The following is a 22,764-nucleotide window of genomic DNA, read 5'->3' on the forward strand; positions in this document are numbered from 1 at the left end:
AAGCAGGGTTTGTAGGTTCCGAGAACAATTTCAGATAATAGTTCAGGGTCAGCTTCAGTCTGCGGTTGGAAAGAGGCGGTTCCCCCGCCTCTGCGTACAGGCTGTGCACAGGGGTGGTGCGGAAAGCACCTAAGCTGAGACGGAGCCCTTGGTGGTGTACAGGGTCCAACAGTTTCAGATAGGACGGTCTGGCTGAGCCGTATTCCACACTTCCATAATCCAGTTTGGACCGGACCAGGGCTCTGTTCTGTAGAGGTGCAAGAGAGTTCTCTTATCAGCACCCCAGTTCGTGTGTGCCACAACTCGGATGATGTTAAGGGCTTTTTGGCAAGATATTTTCAGCTGTTTAATGTGGCTGAGGAAGTTCAGCTTCTGATCGAAGACGACCCCTAGAAATCTGGCTTCCTTGACCGCCGGGATGGTGGATGTTCCCAGACAGATTTCTGGGTCCGGATAGAACTGGAGAAAATTATGAAAATGGATGCATTCAGTTTTGGAGGACGAAAACGTGAAGCCATTCTCCTCTGCCCAACACTGGATTTTGTTGACGCAGAGCTGAAGCCGTCGCTGGATGCTGGCGTACGTGCTGCCAGTTGCATATAAGGCAAAATCATCTATGAACAGCGAGCTGTCCGATCCCCTCTAAACGGATTGAACGATGTCATTAATTTTGATGCTGAAAAGAGCCGGCGACAGGATGCTCCCTTGCGGGACACCCAGCTCCTGCTCGTGAATGTCGGACAGGGTGGTGCCGACTCTCACCTGGAATTGTCTGTTGTGAATTGTGGATGAACTGAGGCAGGTGTCCTCGGAAGCCGAGCTTGTGCAAGTCGGAAAGAATACCAAATTTCCACGTGGTATCGTAAGCTTTCTCCAAGTCGAAAAATATGGCCACCACATGTTGTTTGTTTACAAATGCATTTCTGACAGTGGTTTCCAGACGGACCAGATGGTCAACGGTAGAGCGATGCTTGCGGAAACCGCACTGTTCTTTCGCCAGAAGGCCGTCGGTCTCTAGTTTCCACATCAGTCTACCGTTGACCATCTTCTCCATCAGTTTGCAGACGCAGCTGCTCAGTGCAATTGGGCGGTAGTTGGAGGGGCTCGAGGGGTCTTTTCCGGGTTTCGGCAGCGGGATTATGAGGGCTTTCCGCCAGGAGGGTGGAAAAAAGCCTGTGACCCAGATGTGGTTATAAACTTTAAGCAGGGTGTCCAGACAGGTTTGGGGAAGGTGCTTTAGGAGTTTATAATGGACCTCGTCCATTCCTGGACAGGAATCCGTACAGGTCTGAAGGGCAGATTTAAGTTCGTTCATTGTGAAAGGGAGGTTGTAATTCTGTGTTGTCGGAAAAGAAGTTACATGGTGTTTTTTCCGACAGGTTTTTGGTTTTAAGAAAGCGAGCAGATTTGTTAGCAGATCTCGAGTTCTGTTCTATTGTGGAGGCAAGCAAATTGGCAACTGCTTTCTTCTCTGTGACCAGAGCGTCTGAGAGTTTAAGATGGTGAAAGGTCGGGCATACGTTTTTGCCCTTAATTCTTTTTAAAACCCTCCACACTTTCTTCTTGGGTGTGTTGGAGGTTAAGGAAGAGCAAAAATCTCTCCATGACTTCCTCTGGCTCTTTTTAAAAACATACCTGGCTTTCACCCTCAGCTGTTGATGGGTTCGAACGCTATCGGTCTCCGGTCTCCGAAAGACGCGTCGCTGCGCTCTCTTCCGAGACTTGCGGGCCTCCCGACATTCCGCGTTGAACCAGGGCGTTCTAGGGACCTGAGGCTTGGAGGTAGACGATGGGACTGCTGCTTTGGCGCAATCTAAAACGATCCGAGTCAGAGCGTCAGCAGGGTCCTTGCTTTTCAATACTGTTTCTTCCTGCAGCTCCGCTCTTATCTTGGTGGTAAAAAAACTCCAGTCTGCTTTGTCGTAATACAGGCGGTCAGGCAGAGAGTCACCTTCTCCATCTGTGGGGCGGAGGACGACAGGAAAGTGGTCACTCCCGTGCAGATCGTCGTGCACTTTCCACTCGTAGTCCAGGACCAACGATGGATCGCAGACCGACAGATCTAAACACGAGAGCTTTCCAGAGGACAGATGCAGGTAAGTGGGAGACTTGTCGTTAAGACAGCACAAGTCCATGTCAGAAAGAAGGTTTTCTATGAGAAGACCTCGGGCTGATGTCATCTCACTTCCCCAGAGCGGGGAGTGTCCATTGAAGTCGCCCAACAGTAAAAACGGACGTGGGAGCTGGTCGACCAGGTTCATGAGGTCCTGCCTCAGAACGCGGACGGAGGGGGGAAGGTAGAGAGAGCAGACAGTGATGGTTTTCTCAAGTGTGACTCTGACTGCCACCGCCTGTAAAGGGGTGCTTAAAAGAACTGTACTGTATAAAAGGGACTTGCGAATAAAAAGAGCGACACCTCCCGTCAATCCCTCTTGCTTCGGTTGAGCGGGTTTAAAAACGGAGTTAAAACCAGAGAGAGATAAAACCTTGCCATCTCTTTGCAGAGTCTCCTGCAGCGCCAGCACTGAAGGTTTCAAAGCACGACAAAGCAGCTGGAGTTCCTGAAAATTGGCGTGGAACCCCCGGATGTTCCAGTGGATCACTGCCATTAAAAAAAGGTTAAAAAAAAAAAATTAAATAAAGCAGCAGCCTATTCCATCGCTACGCCCTGCTCCTCTGCTTGCGGTGGCTCAAGGTCCGCCAGGATGGAATATTTATTTTTCGAAGTAAATTTTTCGGATTCCGACCGAGTCGGAATATCCACCACCTCGGCCCCTCCCGATCCCGCTGAGGCCGCAACCCTCCCCTCCTTGAGTTTTGGAGGTAGGGGGGTTTCCGGCCACTTACGCCACCCCGAGGGCCAGGCAGACGAGAGGCGGGGCGAGGGGTGCCGGGGGGTGGGGTGGGGCGGGAGGCGGACAACGTGCCTCCGCCCGAGGCTTTTCTCTCCCGCCCAGCGGCCCCTGAGGACTGCCGCACAGGATGGGAAGGGGTGGACACGGCGCCTCCACCCAAGGCCAACGGTTCCGACGAGGCGGTTAAGTCGTCCGTCTGCGTTCCTGTGGACGTCGTCTGGACCGCGACGTCCACTGTCCTGGGTCTGATGACAGAGGCATACGACACCTTAGGCGACGCGGCCTCCACCTGTTTCCTTGCCTCAAAGAAGGAAATTTTCTTTTCTGTCTTGACTTTCTGGATTTGTTTCTCTTTTTTCCAGACGGGGCAGTCTTTCGATGAGGACGGGTGGCCACCTCCGCAGTTCGCACACCGGGCTGCACTGACGCAATCGCCCTGGTGCGCCGCCTTCGAGCAGGTGCCACACGCCTCTTCCTCCTTACATCGGTCCCTGACGTGTCCGAATTTCTGACATTTAAAGCATCTCAGGGGGGACGGCACATACAAGCTTACGCTGACCATGAGGTATCCGACCTGAATGTCCTTGGGGACATCCGGGCAGCAGAAGGTGAGGAAGAGAGTGTTGGTCGGGACTCTGTCTGACCCCTTCCTCACCGTCACCCTGTACACGTCGGTCACTCCCTGAGAGGACAGCTCGCTCTTGATCTCGGCCTCAGACACACCTTTCAACTCCGGGCATCTGATGACCCCCTTTGAGCAGTTGAGACCTTTGTGAGGGGAAACCTTTACCACCCTATCCACGAAAGTGGTCGCCTTCAGAAGGAGCTGTGTCTGCCTTTTGGACTCCGTCTGAACTAAAAATGCTCCGCTCCTCAGCCTCTTGATGGACTTCAGCGATCCTGCCAGACACTGAAAGCCCTTCTGGATAGCGAAGGGGCTGAGAGCCGACAACGGCTTGTCGTCATCAGCGCCCTCCATCACCAGCCACGATGGCCAAAATCCAGAGCTCTCAACGACCTCTGAATCGGAGTCTGAGTCGTCCGTTCCCTGTCTTCGTCTTTTGCCAGAGTTAGGGGGGTGTAGTTTTTTGGAAGTCATGTTGAAAAAAAATGTGAATTCATCCCTCCCTTACCCACCCACCATGGGGTCCAACTTAGGGGCCAGGGTCAAGGGAACACCAGCTTGACCCCTTCCAGGTTTCGGGAGGGATATACGACCAACAGTCCAGCTCCAACGTGTTCCCCCCGATCATGCCCAGCTCCCGGGGACAGAGAACCGAGCACTACAGGGGTTACCTTCGTCAGCCACTAAACTGCCAGTCTTGACCCAGCCCCACGAAGGGGTAGCCGATTGACACACACGGGCCAATGTGTGCCGCCTGTCTTAGGAGAGGTCCGAGCCAAAGGGATGTGTTGAGAGCAGCGTGCTCTCTCAATCCCCAGGATCTCATTCCCCTCCATCACAGGTCGCGCCGCACGGCAAACACGGCGGGCCTAAAGAAGGCCGCAGAGAAAAAAAGAATGTGGAAAAGAAGGCTTGATGGGGAGCTGAGGACAGAAAAGAGGCAGTAAAAAGAAGAATAGAGAACAGCGAAAGGGACAGTGGGTCACGTTTAGTTTGGGCCTCACTCACGACCTGTTCGGCATGGGAAGCCCTATCAGGGGCATCAGTACAAAACCACCACTTATTCAGCCCTGACAGCTACGATGGCTATGTAGGCTGTCAATTAAGACCTGGGATCAGAGCACCAAACCCCAAGAAGCACTGATGCCCCCGCTGACATAGCTCGCTCGATCACTGGCCACTAAGCCTCCCGACCACGACAAGGTAGTGACCCTCCCGGGAGTGGGTCAGGAGAATACCAGCCTGACCCCCTCCAGGTTTCGGGAGGGGCTCCATGATGGGATAGCCTGCCTAGGCTAGAAACCCCTGGTAGTGTCTCATTGGAAAGACAGTGCTTGAGAAGGAATGCCCATCTTTAAGCACAGCAGTGGTTGTGTGTTGAGGCTGAAAGGATCAGGCAGGGAAGACCAAGTGCAGAAAGTGCTTTCAAACGCCAATTGTTTGAGACGTTGATGCTGGATCTCTGTTCAAGCAAGGTGATTGGGCGAATTGATGTGCTTGAATGCGGCATCTGCCGTGCTGGTATGAGTGGGCAGAAAGGTACGCCCCTGTGGCTAATGGACGGTTTGTTGTGCTTTGTGAGACGCATCCGTCCTCGTCAATATGCCATTCTCCCAAGTGTAGAGGAAAAAAATTATTACCCAGGCCTTCTGCTACTCGAGAGGAGTGGAAGAGATGGGCTTAGGGTGATTGTCTCCTGCCCAGTGGGCAGTTTTTGGGTCAGCTAAAACTTGGAAGGCAAAGATAGACACCCCTTCATGGGAGGGCTGGCTAGGATGTAGGGCCTGTGTGGAGCTGTTGTCACAACCACAGTGGTGCAAACCAAGGGTTGTTGTAGGCAAGGGGGGGAAGAAGGGATGCCTTACAAACTTGGAAGGAATGAAGGGCATGTGTGTCCGGAGCAGCACCTCTAAGTTGGACTGCCTCATCCCTCCTTGTACCAAGTTAGGGCATCTCCAGCCCTATGGGTGATTGTTGTAGGCAAATGAGTTGGGTTGCCTTGTCTCTCCTTGCACCAAGAGAGGGCATTCTTAGCCCTGTGGGTGGGAAGGGTGTGTGTGTGGGTCCCTAAGGACCAGCCACTACTAAAATGTGAAGGAGCATACATTCAGGTGTGAATGAGGCAGTTTTGTCTGTGAGTGCAGTCGTCCTCCGAAAGCAAGGTACGGATGAATTTATGAAAATGAATACATATATGTGCAAAGAGATTATAAACTTCCATCAACTCAAGTGATGATGGCAGGAATATACCAATGACAAGAGATCGAGTCACAAGAAATAAGCAGCTGTATAAGCATACGTGTAGCGTGCACAGATATGCCCAAGTAAATGGGTAAGTGTGCATAATCAGTAATGGAAAGGAATCTGTGTATGCACCTATATATGAGACATACATACACATATGAAAAGTGCCAGTACATAGACGCAGAGAGTTCTGGGCATTGTGAACAGAAGGACGCAAATGCAAGTGTGCCTATATTGCTATGTAGGGAATCTCAATGAATAGATGTCAATGAATAGAGATTGAAATATAATTGTACATGTTAATATGGAAGTCGTATGAACCTATCCCGTAAGCGCACACACATGTGTATACTGCGGGATAAGTATACATCTATAAGTGTAAACAGAAATGTGTATAAATGTAGCAACATATCTCATATATATTTTTGTTTTTGTTGGGTTTTTTGTTGTTGTTTTTTGTTTTGTTTTTTGTTGTTGTTGTTGTTTGTTTTGTTTTGTTTTTGTCGTTGTTGTTGATTTTGATAATAAATCAAAAAGAATATAAGGGGAAATATTGTGATTTATTTCCTGTTGTGTATAACAAGAAGAGAATGGTAATAGGATTGGTTGCCTGCAGAGGGCTGTGTGCAAGTGTGGGGGGATGAAGAGCCCAAAAGTTCTGTTGCCAATAGCCTGAGAAACAGCAAGAAAGGTGCAGTTGCTGTGCAAAGTTGTGTAAAGTCCATGAATGGGCATCAGGACCCAATGAGAAACTGAAGAAACATCGTTGGTGGACAGCAACGGGGGCCGGAGTGACGTGCTGTGTCTGTTACAAATGCGGAGTTGCCTCCCTTGGCGCCAATAATCGGCAAAAAGGATGGTGTCTTTAGAGCACATATCCCCTGGTGTGATGTTTCCTTGCTGTAGAGGGAGGAGTGTCATGCTGCATGTGAGAGTCCGTGGTTCGATGCCACTGTAACCGATACAGGTGAATACGGCCGCAAGGAGAATAATTATGATGTCCCTTAGTGCTGTGGGCATCCCTACCCGAATCAGTCGCCATCGGACGCGAGACGGTCGGAACATGTGGCATGACAGCGCCGTAAGCCAGTGTTATGGGCGTCGTGGACGAGGGGGTGGCAAGTCCGTCAGCTTGCCATGGGATGTGCATCTCCCTGTAGGTGAACGGCGGTCCAATCTTGTGAATAGTTCCTGTGAGAGAACCGACGTTCAACTGTTGTGTGTTGACGTATAAAGAGATAGACAAGATCGGCCCAAGCACTGCCGAGTGTCAGGATCGAGTTATCAAGAGGCACTCCGACGTGGAATTGCCGATATTAGTCTGGGTAACAGTGGAGTTATGCAGTGGGGCAGAAAAAACCAGCACTGTTGAAGTTCAATGGGCCATGCACGCATCTGCTCTGTGGACAAGGGGTGGAGCAGTCGCTAGGTGTGGCACCAGTGCATAATTGCCGCAGCAAGTTCCCAATGGGTTGCTGGTTGTTTGTTTGAGCAACTTGCTGAGACGCCATTAGTGGATGGGAAACAGCAGCAACTGGCAGTGTGGCAGATGGGGTCATCACCGCAAAGCTTGAAGGGACCGTGCACGCACCTGCACTGTTGGCGAGGGGCCGTGCCGGTAAAGGGAAGTAACTGTGGCGGTCACCGGCAAGGGTGCCGAAGCAGGAATTGTCTCCCTTGGATCGGACGCTCGGGACAAGGGGAGGGTGCATGTGCATGGGCGAGCGTGTCCCCTAGTGGTCCACCTTCCTCCCTACACCTGGGGAGGGCATTCCGAAGCGCCTCGGTCGCCATAGGATCCAAGACGGAAGAGACATGCTACATGGGGGGCACATGAGCCGATGTCACAGCCGCTGCCACAGACGCATCACACATAGGGCCCAGTCTAGCATGTGGATCCAAAGCCAGTGTATGGTGTTTTCCCAAAGGGATTATGGCACATTCCATTGTTGGCATGGGAAAAGTGATAGAGGAGATCGACTCGGGCGTCCTGCCGACTGGCAGGGCCGAGAAATGCGGATCGCATCGAGTTCGTTCACGAATTGAAATGAATAGCATCAATGGCACCACTGACCTGAGTATGGGGTAACGACCCCTAGAAGTCGCTGGAGAAGGTGCAGGAGGTGGTGGAGGTCTGGAGTCGACCGGAGGGAGTGAAGGAAGTGGAGGAGGCGGCGGGTTGGCGTCGTTGAGAGGGCCAGAAATAGAGGGCCCAGAGTGTCCACGAATCGATTGCGATCGCACCTTAATTTTAGCCCGATCTCCCAATCGAACCATATAATTATGTGACCTGGTTGAAGACAAAATTTGGCAAAAAACAAGAATGCCAGAGAATCGACAGACAGACAGAAAATACGAAAAAAAACTTAGCCGTATGAAGAGCACAGGTACAGGAGTCATAATGGCTGCCGGAAAAAGAGGGTGCTAGCCAGCCGGACAAAGGGGAGCTTACCTACTTCTGGGAGGTTATCGGCCGTAGTTACTTTCGTTTTCTCTGCATAGACGGATAGTAGTTTGCACAGGACAGGAATGTCAGACCCCTGCCGGAGTCTGCACTAGTTGGGTCATGGTTAAGTATGTGTAATTAAACCTATGTTTAAGTATGTGAAAGGTGTATGTGTGTATGCATGTTTGATGAATTTGTGTGCATGTCCATGCTATGTGAATGTGTATAATGTGTGTGTGTGTGTGTGTGTGTGTGTGTGTGTGTGTGTGTGTGTGTGTGTGCGTGCGCACTGAGTGTATGTGAGTTTATATATGTGAACAGTGTGTGGATTACTGCATGTGTGCATGCATGTACAGTGTGTGTATTACTGTATATCTTTCTGTGTTGCTGTGCATGGGTGCACAGGTCGTATACATATACGATGCATGCATGCAATAAAATTGAATTCAAAAGGACAGAATAAATTTCACATATAAGTTCATGCATTCTAAACATAAGCTGACAGGGAATAATATAATAATTGGTAATTATCTCTGTTGGTGTGTGCAAGCACAATGTGCACATAACTGACATGTTGTTCTTCATTGCTTTTACATTCTTCACAAAGTTATATTAGTAGAGTGTTGGCCTGGTGGTAACGTGCCTGCCTAGGAAGCGAGAGAATCTGAGCACACTGGTTCAAATCCAAGTCGCAAGTATCTTCTTCCCCTCCACTAGATCTTGAGTGGTGGTCTGGATGCTAGTCATTCTGATGAGATGATAAACCGAAGTCCTGTGTGCAGCATACATTTAGCGCAAATAAAAAGAACCTATGGCAATAAAAGGGTTACCGGTTGTCCCGTTCTGTTGAAAAATCCACTTCAACAGGAAAACAAATAAAATTGCAGGCAGAAAAAAAAGGGTGGTGCTGTCAGTATAGTGACATGCTCTCTCTGGGGAGAGCAGCCCAAATTTCACACACAAATCTGTTGTGACAAAAGAATAATACAATTAGACACACAAAAGATGGGGTGAGATGTGGAGGTTTGGGAGCTGGGGGGGTTATCTACATGTGTGTGTATGTGTGCGCACATGTGTGTGCATGCAGGAGTGTGTGTGTATGTATGTGTGCGCACATATGTATGTGTTTGTGCCTGCATGTTTGTGTGCAGGTGCATGTGTGGGTGTATGTGAATGTGTGTATACGGGTATGTGTGTATACATGTGCATACGTTTTTTGTTGTCGTTGTTGTGTGTGTGTGTGCATGCATGTGTGTGTATAAAAAAAAGAGGCAGACAGACAGGCAGACAAAAGGAGACAGACACAAAGAGAGAAGAGAATGAAGAAGATGAAGGAAAGAGAGAGTACACACAATGCAGGTTTGTATACAAGTGAGAAGGCACTTTAGCCTGTGTGCATTTTCTGAGAACAAGACAGAAACACAGACAACTGGACAACAGAGGTTTCAGTTCATTACTCACTCTTTGTACAGGCCATCACAGTTCCATGTATGGCTAGCCTTTGGGTCCTGCTGTCAAGACAGACATAGGCAAAAGTACACCCCTCTGCCTCTTTGATCATCTTCCTTCCAGCTGGAGTCATCAAGTGTTTCAGAGCAGGTGCCGCATTGCAGTCCAAAACATCCCCCTTTATGACCTCATTGATGAAGGTCCTGGCCTGCACAAGGCTTTGCATATCATCTGCTTTCAGATGCAAAAGCAAGCTTTCTGATCCTTGCTTTTCAATGTTCATTTCAATGTCATTCAGTTTGTCTGCCTTAAGCTTGTCAAGCTCCCCTTTGCAGGCTTCAAATACCAGGCGTTGAACTTGGAGATTGGCTGAGACAATGGGCTCAATGTCCACCATTGCATTTTTGATACACAGTCTTCTCTGTAGATCTCTGCAGGCATTAAAGCCTTCAATGGGATCTGTGAAGTAAGCTTCTGCGGAAAACTTTGTGTCATGTTCTCCTCTGGGAGGCCGCACTTTTATTTCAACTGTTGACATTTTCAGTTGCCTTTGAAAAATTCCTTTCAAATGGTCTTGCAGTTGATTCAGGTCATTCTTGTCAGTGATACCAACTTTCTCTCGCAACAAACAAACTTTGCTTATAATTCCTTCTTTGTTCTCACTGTATCTCAGTGCATGGAGCAGTGAACGTCTGATCAGATCTTCAGAGACTTCTGCAGGGAGTCCACGCAGGAACAGACTGTCATCAGGTCTCTTCTTGTTCATTTTGACTGTGATCAAGTTATGGCCAATGACAAGATCATGGACTTGCAGAAACAGTGACATGTAAGCTGGGGAAATGTCAATAAAGGCTGTGCCGTTGCATGGACGACGGCACCAAGACAGCTTGGCTTTGAACTCGGCCTGATGCTTAGCAACACGACGACGTTCTAACTCTGCCACGTTGCTGGCATCGTACATGGTACTTTCTGCTGCCTGTGTAGCCTGAGCTGATGTTTTGTAAATCACAAAGCCCCAATTCTTTCCTGAAGGAAACTGGTGAATGTAACAGATGTCACCAAACTCTTGAAACTTTTCCCTGACTAGCTCTAGCGTCAGGTCATCAGAGGCATTGGTGATATAGACCTTCCTGGTTTCATGAGGCATGAGGATGTCTGCTAACTGGCCCCCCTGGCCCAGAATGACTCTGAGGCCTGACTCTTCTGATCCTATGGTGAGCTCTTGCACCTCCTGCTGTACTTTATTGATGGCCTCACTGACAACCTCAGTCAGCATCTTTCTCAGCTGTTCCACTGCCTTTGCTGTGCCAGTTGAAAACACCTTCAGTTCTCCTACTTCTCTGCTGCTTTCAATGATGACAATGTCATCTGAGTTGCCTACACAACACTGCTTTTCATAGCGGCGCAACTTGGTGTACCGAGGTCCAACCATAGCAAAGAAAGCATGGGATCCTGCTGGTTGAGTAAAAACAACATCCAGCTTCTTCTGTCTGACTTGCTCCACGTCAAATCCATACAGCTGCATGTTCATTTCTTGGAGCCAGGCATCATCCACTGGTGTGATGCCTGTGATAAAATCACGTGATGTTTTCAACAGCTGGTCATATATCACCCACTGGGGGTGGCTGGCCAAGAAGCACATGGTGGAAGAAGGGTGAAAGTGCACCTGTCTGGAAGCTTGGGCTGCAAAGTAGCCAGCTCTCTCCTTCCCCAGGTAATGGCAGAGATTGGAAACATTGCAATGAAAGATCATCTTCCGCAGTTTGTCAGGGGTATCCTGAGCATCAGAGAACTGCTGAATGATCTCTGTGTCAGAATCCTTTCTGAGGATTTGGATGATCTCATCAACTGAATCTTTCACCCCTCTAATGGCCTTGACATTAATACTATTGTCCATGCACCATTTGGTTTTTTGCCGTTCATCCACTGCTTGCCATGCCTTGTACACTTCCAGAGACGTTAGACCATCACCTCCCTCATGGCTGAACTTCAATTTAGCCTTGTCAAGTTTTCCATGATCTTTGTCTGAAGTGCCACGGAAGAACAGACCATTGCCAGAGCTCATAAGGGATGCCAGGACTATGGTGTCATATAACAATCCATGCTTGTGACCATACAAAGTCATAAGTCCAAGCTTTGGGTCAAACGGCAACCTGGCAATCCATCTGCCAGTGTCAGTGATGACATTATCATCCAAAGCACCCAGCTGATGCAATGTTTTCAATGCTGCCTCAATGGCGTCTTGCCCTGGTGACTGCACAAAGTCATACATGTCCGGTGTGAAACCCAGTTCTGCAAGTTTCAATAAAGCTTGGCCCAGATGGATCTTGAGAATCTCTGGCAGACTGATCTTATCCATGGTGTGGTAACTTTGCTTGGAGTATAGCCTGTAGCACTTGCCAGGGGCTGTGCGTCCTGCCCGACCTTTTCGCTGCTCTGCTGAGCTCTGACTAATGTTAGTGACAACAAGAGAGTTCACCTTCTTTTTGGCATCATAGACCATTTCTTTGGCAACGCCAGTGTCCACAACATACTTGATACCATCAATGGTGATTGAAGTTTCAGCACAGTTGGTAGCAAATACAATCTTTCTCACATTACCTTCCAGAGACTTGAACACCTTCTGCTGATCCTCAAACTGCAGCTGACCATGAAGTGGCAAACACTTGAAATCTGTGCAGTCATTCAACCTTTTCTGGGTCATGTCACAGCATTTCTGAATTTCTGCAGCTGAAGTGAGAAAAACAAGGATGTCTCCAGATCCAGGGGGCTCTTTACGGTGTATCTCTATGACCTTGTTAACAGCAGCATCAACATAGTTCTCAAACTCATTTTCCTCACTGGCAGAATCTTCCCACTCAACATCCACAGGAAATGCTCTGCCACTCACTTGCATAACAGGGCAAATGCCAAAAAAGTTGATGAACACTTCGGGATCGATAGTGGCAGATGTAATGATGACCTTCAAATCGGGTCTCCTCCTCATGCATCTTTTGATCATGGTTAGAAGAAGATCAGTGTATAAACTCCTCTCATGGGCTTCATCCACAACAATACAGGAGAATATCTTGAGGTCAGGGTCTGTCAGACATTCATTGAGCAGTGCATGGTCTGTCATGTACAAAATCTTGGTGGAAGATGATGTCCTGACTCTAACACCAGCCTTAAAGCCCACTTTCTGGCCTACACTGCAAGCAAGCTCTTCAGCAACGCGTGTTGCCAAGTTGATAACTGCAACTTTACGAGGTTGTGTGCAAACAATCATGCCATGTTCACCATAACCTGCTTCCAGCAGATATTGCACTATCTGAGTGCTCTTTCCAGATCCTGTCTCTGCCAGAAGAACTGATATGCAATTCTTCTGTATCAGTTGCAGGATGTCCTGGCGCCGGGCGTACATGGGAAGAGCTCTCTCCAGCCTGCTACACTCCACCCCTAACTGTTTGCGCAGAAATTTCACATCTGCCACATAACTTTCATTTTCAAGTAATGAGATCAGTTTTTTCCTGAAGCCTTCAGTAGCTGTGTTGAACTCAACCTTCTGTTTCTGAAGTTCTTCCAATTTGCTCTCCAACGCAGCAATCTCTGTAAGGGTTTCATTACGGATATAAATATTTCCCAGTTTGCTTTTGCTTGTTTCAATCTTCTTCTCAGCTTCGTTTGTGGTTTGTTTGTGCTTTAACAAAACTTGCTCTGACATGCTGTCAATTTCACACAGAACGTCTTTCTTCAGCATTTCTTTTCCATCAAACTGACTTTGTTGCTGTTTGGTACTGTGATACTGATCATCAAGTTGCTTTTCTTTTTTCTGATAGTCATGAAAACTACAGTCAATCAGTGGTTTTAACTGCCTTCTATTCTTCAGAATGAGTTCTTTAAGCTTCTTTGCATCATCACTGTCATCACATGTGAGGGAGCAATATGTAAACTGGTCCCTGTATTTGATACTGGTTTCTGTGGGAGTCAGTTCTACATCTGCTGTATTTACTCTGGCTGTTAACATATCACCCAGAATCTTCATGTCCGTGATGGTGTCATGAATTCTTAAAAACACAGTGTTCATTGTAGAGTTTGTATCTTTACTGTGTGGAGGTCCAGCTGCTTGAGGTGTGCTTCTTCTGCTGTCTTTTTGTCTTGCTCCAGTACTGTTACATCTCAGAGGCGTTTCTTGCTGAGGAACGTTTCTGCTGGCATTTTCACTCAATTCTCTCCTCTCCTTGAGACCTTGGGTTATTTCCTGGCCTTGTCCTCTTTCTTTCTTCTTTTGTGGATCATCTTTTGTTTTGTGTTCTAGTCTGATATCATCCTTTTCCTTGCTTTGAGTCATTTCTTGCCTTCCACTGGTATGGTCATGTGTGTCTCTACAGCCTTGGCCTCTTCCAGGCAAATGTTTTTGAGGAGCATTTTCTCTCAGCTCATCTGGAGTTGTAATTGGCTGTTCTTTTCTAACTTTTCCATAGCTGTTACCTCTATACGCCATCCCAGTTCCCTGCAGAGTTTGCAAAGATGCATAACATGACTGTTGACTGGACATTTCTGACTTCAGTGATCTGGCAATGGTAGGCTCCTTTCTGTCAGAAGAGAGGCAGATGCCATTCTCATCTTGATGCTGACAGTCCTGAAGTGTGGTTCTTGACTGACATGTCCTAACCACCCTATGTATTTTCTCCTGATCTAGGAAGCTGCAGACTTGTCCATCTCTCTTCTCTGTTGAATGTGTATCTCTTCTCTTTTCTTGTTTTGTTACAGATTTAGTTGGGTGGGCCATCTTCACTTTGGATGGAAATAAACTTGCAGTGGAGGGACATTTTCCCAAAGCAAAATATTCCGATGAGAAATCAGTACTTGAGTTAGCTGAACAGTCAGAAGACAGGTCTGGAGACAAACCAAGGAATGCTTTTAAGGCCTTGATTTCATAGCGGTCACTGTCTGACTGTGGTCTGGACCTCTTTACAATGAATGTTTTGAAATCTGCCATTTTCTTTTGTGTGCAGTTCTTCACGTTAATTGCAGCAGGTGTGAAGGTGTAAAGGCCATTGATGGGGTTGTATTCACAGAAACTGGAACACAAGAAAAGGCTATCAAAGGAGTTATGTGTTGGTACTGGATTCTTTTCTGCTGATCAAAATCATGTTTAATACATATCATTCTTGTCTCCTACACACACGCTTATCCTTTGCTGGCTGTCGTTTTTAACTACACACATAAGTTCATGTGGGTCGTCCACAACCCATACTGCTGTCGCTTTTGACTACACACGGAAGCTCATGTGGGTCGTCCACGACCCATACCTTTTAAAGAGACAAAAACCTGTATATTCCTCCAAAGCTTGTGTGGGTTGTGCACAACCCATGCTTTGTAAAGAGACAAAAACCTGTATATTCCTCCAAAGCTTGTGTGGGTTGTGCACAACCCATGCTTTGTAAAGAGACAAAAACCTGTATATTCCTCCAAAGCTTATGACAAAATATAGAAAAGGAAAACATATCGTAACAACTGATTACACACACATGCACTCGCACACACACACACAGACTCACACAAAGACATACACTCAGAAGAAACACATGCTCACACATTCACACACATGCACATACACACACACACACACACTCACACACGCACACACAACTGATCACACACACAAACGCATAACACCACATGCACATACATACAAACCCTACTTATGCACACAGAGATAGAGAGAGAGAGAGAGAGAGAGAGACATACAGACAGACAGAGAGAGAGATGACTCATGGCATCCTATACACGCACAATCAAAGATATTCAGTCACACAGGTACATGCCGTTAGAGAAAGGGATGGAATGGGGCTATAGCTGAAGACAGGAAAAAGGGATGGGGCGGGGAGGGGGTGGGAGGGTGGGGGTGGGGGTAGTGGGAGAGTAGTGGGGTAGTGAGGCTACTGAAAGTAAAACTTCTTTATTTTCCTTCACTAATTGCAAATTAAACCTTCTGAAATCACTATTAAAAAGGTATGGGTCATGCATGACCCACACAAGCTTTCGAGAGGTGACCATGTTTTTTCCTCTTTAAAAAGCATGGGTCATACACAACCCACACAAGCGTCTGTGTGTAGTTAAAATGCCACCTTCAATTACTCATTAACTAATTAATGATTTTTTTTGATTTTTTTTTGTGTGCAAAAGTTGGCCTTTAAGATGTAGGAAGCATTTCTGAAATTTCATAGAAAATATTAAGAACTGGCTGAGATACTTGCATTTTTGTACCCTTCTGGGTAGTGTACGACCCACGATAGCCAGTGAAGGTTATATGCACACACACACACATGCTCTCTCTCTCTCTCTCTCTCTCTCTCTCTCTCTCTCTCACTCACACATCTATACACTTACAAAGAAGTATAAATATCAAATAATTTCAACATCAAACTACAATGCTGTTACAAAATCTTGACACAACCACTGACACTACAAGAAATAAACAGACTTTTCAGAGTTCAGATTTGGTTCGGGACATAATGTGTCATTCGACCAATTCACCACAAAATTAATGGGTCAGGAAAAACAACCCCTTACTCCTGCTCCCGGTGCAGTGGCCCCACTGAGTCATCCCACACTGTTAAAATTTGAAATTCAATTCATACAAACGCTTGCATATATATCTATATGAACACTTCATGTGTGTGTGTGTGTGTGTGTGTGTGTGTGTGTGTGTGTGTGTGTGTGTGTGTGTGTGATGGTTTATAGAGACTTTGCAATGCTGAAACACTAATGTATTGTAGGGGGACGAGGTGGTGAAGGGTTGTTGTTGTCGTGCACCCATGTAGACTCACACCAAACTCACGTCCAATTCTCCATCCAATTCTTTATTCAATTTCATACCAAAACTTCAACAAGAAAACCCCCTCAAAAAAAAAAACTTTTTAAAAAACATTATTAAAAAAAAATAAATAAATAAAAAAGCACCTGAAAGAAAAGAAACAAGCAAAATTAATAGCAATGAAACAAGGGTATACCATGTCCATATGATCATGGCAAATTAAAGGCAATTAAACGACAGCATTTATTACCATGTCCCCATGATCATGGCAACACATTATACAAACAAGGGCAATATCTACCATGTCCACATGATCATGGCAAATGAATGGTGATTAAACAAATATTACTATGTCTGCATGGTAAAACAATAGAAAAACATGAAACAGCATCAACCATGTCCACATGATCATGGTGAAATAATATCAATGAAGCAAAACAACATCTGCCATGTCTACATGACCATGGCAAGTTAATCATGATTACACAAAATTACATATTTATTATCAAAACATACTGTATTACAGAAAGCATAAAAAAGGGAATTACTTTCAGTTTGAAGGAACTCGCAGCACATGACCGAGCAACAGTGGAATTTTTCCACAGATAAAATCATGGAATTCTGTGAAGTTCTTCCACAGACAATCACATCAACACATAAAATCAAAACCATAATCAAGATGTTTCTTGATTTGCAAGGGGTTGGCAACTATATGTTTTCCTAAATAACAAAAAGGAGGAGTTTGTATTATACTCCATGTTTGGTGTTAAATATACTTACCATGTCAAACTGATGCAAACTAGGCCTATTGGTTTGCTCTGCTTGGCCAAATTTCGCGCGGCTAACAGTGAAAAGACGGGCCCACCCGCTCTCAGCCAATCAAACGCCTCTAAAAACTATAAGCGCTTAATCATTCCGTGGCCATGAACAAAAATGCCCCATGAGAACCACGGCGGAGACGCGGGGACGGACGGGCGGGCATTCGAGTTTGACATGGTAAGTATATTTAACACCAAACATGGAGTATAATACAAACTCCTCCTTTTGGTGTCATATACTGTACCATGTCAAACTGATGCAGAATTTAAAGCAAATGGAGGAGGGCAACGCCTACTGGTTCATATGGGGAGCCCTTGTAACTGAGACGGCAGTGTTAGCCGCGACAAAGGAAATCCCCTTGGAACCGTCAGCCCTGGTCATACGGAAATTCCTGAGGTAGAAGTTGATGAAGGGATTCTCAGACCGCCAGAAGGCTGCCTCCAAGACATGCTGCGTTGGCACTGAGTGCTGGAAAGCAGCCGAAGTAGCTATGGCCCGCACTTTGTGTGCTCTGGGATGAAGACAGCTGATATCCCTGTGTGCATGAGAGTAGGCTCTACGAATGCCTTGGGAAACCTGGCGGGAAATGGTGCCTGCAGCGATGTCTTTCTTGTAATTCTCATTGAGGGAGATGAGCAGACACCTCTGAGAAGAACGCCTATGACGAGACCTATCCCAATAATATTTGAGACACCGAACAGGACAGGTGCCTATCCTCATCATCTTGGGCAAGAATATCAGACAAAGGTCTGACCCTCGGAGAGGGGAAGGAACCTCAGGGTCTTGGTTCTTAGCCAGAAACTCTGGAAGGAAACGAATAGTGATGGAACCATCTCTGTGGAAGGCCAGATCTTGTGGCATTCCACTAAGCCCATGCAGCTCACTTCTACGACTGCCTGTGGCCAGCCACAGAAGGAAAGTGGTCTTGAGGGTGAGGATGTCAAAAGGAATAGTCCCCAATGGTAGGAAGGGCTGTTTTCGAATGAAATCCAGCACCAGGAACAAGTCCCAGAGGGGCACTCTTCTGGGGTCTCTAGCTTCCTTCAGAGGGGCACCCCTAGCCACCTCTCTGAGCAGGCAATCCGCTTCAAAGGCGGAACCACCTAGCTGTTTGCATTGTGGTATAGAAGGCAGACCTGTACCCTCGCACAGAACTAGCAGACAGGATGAACCGAGGAGCAGAGAGCCAGAAAGTTGGCCAGCTGCATGCTCGTAAGGTTCGTAGGGGTAATGCCCTGAGCTGTACACCACCGCAACCATTTCTTCCAGCGAAAGTCATACAAAGTCTCCGTTCCCTGCCTCCTTGCTCTGGTGACTATGGAGAGGAGGTCAGAGGAGGCACACCCCTGGGTCAGCACAGCCGACACAGAGGCTGACCGAGGGGTCGAGGACTTCAATGGTGATGCTGACAGTTCCGACCGCACAGCAGCCATGCGTGCTGGTGGAGCAGTTGAGGATTGGAATGCGGAGTGCCCGAGCGAGGCTGCCTCAGCAGATGAGATTTGGTTTCAAGTTCCAGGGGTGGGAACATGTGTCAGGGACTGAAGGTCCGGAAACCAGGTCTGGGCTGGCCATTTCGGCGCAATGAGGATCGGCTGCGGGTGTTCCAATCTGTCTTTCCGTATCACCTTGGACAGGATTGGAAAGGGAGGAAACGCGGAGGCAATCAGACTGCTCCAATCTAGAGAGAGAGCATCCACTGCCCACGCTTCTGGGTCGGCAAACGAAGAGACGGAAGTGGGAAGTCTCTTGTTGAACAAGGTCCACCATCGGCCGAAACCACTGTTCCCACACCCCCTGAAGGCTGTCTTTGTCCAGGGTGCACTCTGTGCGTATGACACTCTTGGACCTGCTAAGAGCATCTGCCAAGAAGTTGGTTTTTCCTGCTCAGTGTCTCGCTGAAAGTGCAATGCCCTTGCTGTGGCACCAACGGAGGAGAGCCTCAGTCCGCATGGAGAGGTCTGCCGAGTGCGCTCCCCCCATTTGTTCACATAACATGCGACCGTCGTCTTGTCCGTGAACAAGCGGATGGTCTTGCCAGTGGCCTCCCCCATGAAGTGCAGGAGAGTCCTGCGAACTGCCTCCAGTTCCAGAACATTGATGTGGCATAGGCGCTCCTCCGGGGACCAAGTCCCTGCTGCATAGAGTGAGTCCATGTGGGCTCCCCAGCCCAGGGAGGAGGCGTCTGTGAAGAGTGCCACCTGAAGAGTAGGTGGGGCTAAGGGCACCCCCTGTGTCCGAAGGGGGGTGATTAACCACTCTGATGTCACCTCGAGGAACCACTCGCCCAGACATATCTGGGTATCCCATGGCTGAGTGCTCTGGGACCGGCATAACCTCAGTGCCCTCTGGAGAGGGCGCTTGAGAACCCTGTCCAGGGGAATGGACTCCATCATGCCCAAGAGGGAAGAAAGTGTCTGCGCTGTATCTTGGGAGGAGTGGCGCCAGTGGCTGAGGAGGCCTGCCAGACGGTCCCAGTGATCTGGCGCCAGAGAGACTATCATAGACCGCGTGTCGAATCTCATCCCTAAGAAGTCGAAGGACTGATGTGGGGACAGATCGCATATCTGCTGGTTCATGAGGAAGCCCAGTTGGGAGCAAAGGTCTAGAAGTCTGGCCGTATGACTCAGGCACAGGGCCTGCGACTGGGCCAGGATAAGCAAGTCGTCCAGGTACACACAGAGACAAATGGATTCCGAGCGGACGATGGACACCAATTCCCGCACCACCTTGGTAGACAGGAAAGGGGCAAGGGACAGACCAAATGGGAGGGCCGGGAACTGGAACCCCTTGTCCCTCCACACGAACCTCAGGTACCGACGGGATGCCGAATGGATGAGTATATGAAAATAAGCATCTTCCAGATCGATAGAGGTAGGCCAATCACCTTGTTGGATGGTCTCCCGAATCTGTGCCTGTGTGTCCATCTTGAATTTGATTTTGGGGAGGAATTTGTTGAGGGGGGACAAGTCCAAAACTGGTCTCCACCCTCCCGAGACCTTTGGAATCACCAACAACCAGCCGTAAAAAGCGTAAGACGAGACAGAGCGTAAACCTGACAAGATGGCGTGGAGAGCCTTGGCCAAAGGAATGATTAAGCGCTTATAGTTTTTAGAGGCGTTTGATTGGCTGAGAGCGGGTGGGCCCGTCTTTTCACTGTTAGCCGCGCGAAATTTGGCCAAGCAGAGCAAACCAATAGGCCTAGTTTGCATCAGTTTGACATGGTACAGTATATGACACCAAAATAATATTCAATGTATGGGGCCTTGTGAATCCCATAATGAATCCTTAAAACAACAGCAATAACCAAACACACACAAAAATACCAACACACACCTCAAGCCTAAGATCTTCTCACAGGTGCTCATGCCCACTGCCTGTCAGCCTCACACACACATTCTGCTGGTGAACCTAAGTCACTGAAAACAAGTTGACAATCATCAGCACCTAAAATCACTAGTCCAGATCTCAACATAACTGGATATTAGGGAACAACCAAGCCATCGGAAACTTGCTATACGATGGTAAATTACTTCGATCTCAGCTTAGCACAACATTCCGTCTCTCACACACACACACACACTCAGACTCTTCATTAGCTATTCCGTCTTTAAGCTGATGTTCACTTAGCAAAAAGTCTCATTCCTGGCCAAACTACAGCAAATAACAGAACAGAATAGAATATGTCTTTATTACCAAGTGTACTGGGGTCACAAGGAATATTGGGGGGATAGTACATAACAAGATACAAACATAAATCGAAAATCATACACAAACACAGATACAGTATAAATTAGGATACATACAAGTGCATATCAATAAAAAAAAAAAAAACTTGTGCATACTCACACATGCACGCACTGCACACACACACACACACACACACATTTGAACAGAAGCTGCATATTACATGTGGATGGGGCTGATGACTAGATCTTTCGGTAGATGGTTGTTGGTTGCACAATTCTATTTATCACACTGGATTTGTTTGAGAGACAGGTCATTGACTGCTTTGGGGAAAAGCTATTGGCGAAGCGATTGGTTTTCGTCCTTATACTTCTGTACCGTCGACCAGAGGGGAGCATCTCGAAAATCCCAAAAGCTGGATGTGATTCATCCTGGCTGACTGATTTTGCTTTTTTGAGTAGCTGCTTCTAGAGAAGGTAGATCAGCCCCGGTAATCTTGGTGGCAGTTTTTACGATTCTGTTCAGGGCTGCGACTTCTGCCTTGGAAATGTTTCCGTACCAAACAGTAATAGCAAAGGTTAGCACGCTTTCAATGACTGCTCGGTGCTTTCTTAACAATTTTTTCCGTATTTTTCTCCCATTTCAAATCATTGGAAATGATCAGTCTGAGAAATTTAAAGTCGCTGATAATCTCTACTTGCTTGTCTTCAATGACAAGTGGTAAGGGGTCAGATCTGGTCTTCCTGAAATCTAGAATTAATTCTTTGGTTTTTGATACGTTGAGTTCTAAGTTGTTTTGATCACACCAGCTGACAAGTTCATGTACTTCTTCCCTATATTTTGACTCATCACTGTTCGTAATCAGCCCTTCTAGAGTAGTATCGTCGGCAAACTTGACCATGGTGTTACATTCATTTTGAGTTGCATGGTCATGTGTGAATAGTGAGTACAACAGTGGGGATAGAACACATCCCTGTGGGGTGCCTATGTTGAGAATACATGTGGAGGAGGTGGGGTCACCAACTTCAACAATTTGCAGTCTGCATCTTAGAAAATTTAGAATCCATGCACAAACTGATTCAGGCAGCGAGAGGTCTTTCAGTTTAAAATACAGTTTTGATGGCACTACTGTGTTGAACTCAAAGCTGTAGTCAATGAAAAGGATCCTGGCATAGCTGTTAGGATTTTCGAGATGTCTGAAGACATGGCAGAGACCTATGCTAATGGCATCTTCAACTGATCTGTTAGCTCTATAGGCAAACTGAAAGGGATCAAAAGATGGAGGAATGCAGGTTTTTAGGACCTGAAGAATGAAGCGTTCAAATGTTTTCATTACAACTGATGTTAAGGCTACAGGACAATAATCAATAAGACAACTAGGCTGTGCTTTTTTGGGAACAGGAATGATTGTTGACTTCATAAAGCAGTGTGGCACCACACAAGACTGAAGGGACATCTTAAATATGTCAGTGAAGACACTAGATAGTTGGACTGCACACTTCCTCAAAAGGCTGGTGAGATGTAGTCAGGGCCAGCGGCTTTTCTCATTTTCAGATGACTGAAGTGGCATCTGACTTCATTCCCTTGGACAATGAAAGGAGGAGTGGGGGTGATTTTGGGTGCAGCCACGTCAGAAGTAGACAATGGTTTGTCGAATCTGGAGTAGAATGTGTTGAGTTTGTCTGGAAGAGTTCTGTCAGTGCTGTTCACTGGTGGGTCGTTTTATAATCAGTGATGTCCAGTCCATACATTCCTTGAGTTGTTTGCAGACAAGTTTTCTTCTATTTTTTTTTCCAATATAAAAACTTTGCCTTCTTAATGCATTTTAGACTCACTTGAT

At 47.2% G+C, this 22,764-nt stretch overlaps 1 protein-coding gene across 1 annotated transcript in view; it reads right to left on the minus strand.

Moving 5' to 3' along the window:
* LOC143275037 (uncharacterized) overlaps positions 1-22,764 on the minus strand; it is a 94,540-nt gene that overhangs the window by 51,050 nt on the left and 20,726 nt on the right. Inside the window, exon 2 of the mRNA XM_076579100.1 lies at positions 9,632-14,679. Within this exon, the coding sequence (XP_076435215.1) occupies positions 9,632-14,597 (4,966 nt within the window). The 5' untranslated portion in view covers positions 14,598-14,679. The remainder of the gene's footprint in view (positions 1-9,631; positions 14,680-22,764) is intronic.

Source organism: Babylonia areolata, chromosome 29 (genome assembly GCF_041734735.1).
Source record: "Babylonia areolata isolate BAREFJ2019XMU chromosome 29, ASM4173473v1, whole genome shotgun sequence".
Lineage (NCBI taxonomy): Eukaryota > Metazoa > Mollusca > Gastropoda > Neogastropoda > Buccinidae > Babylonia > Babylonia areolata.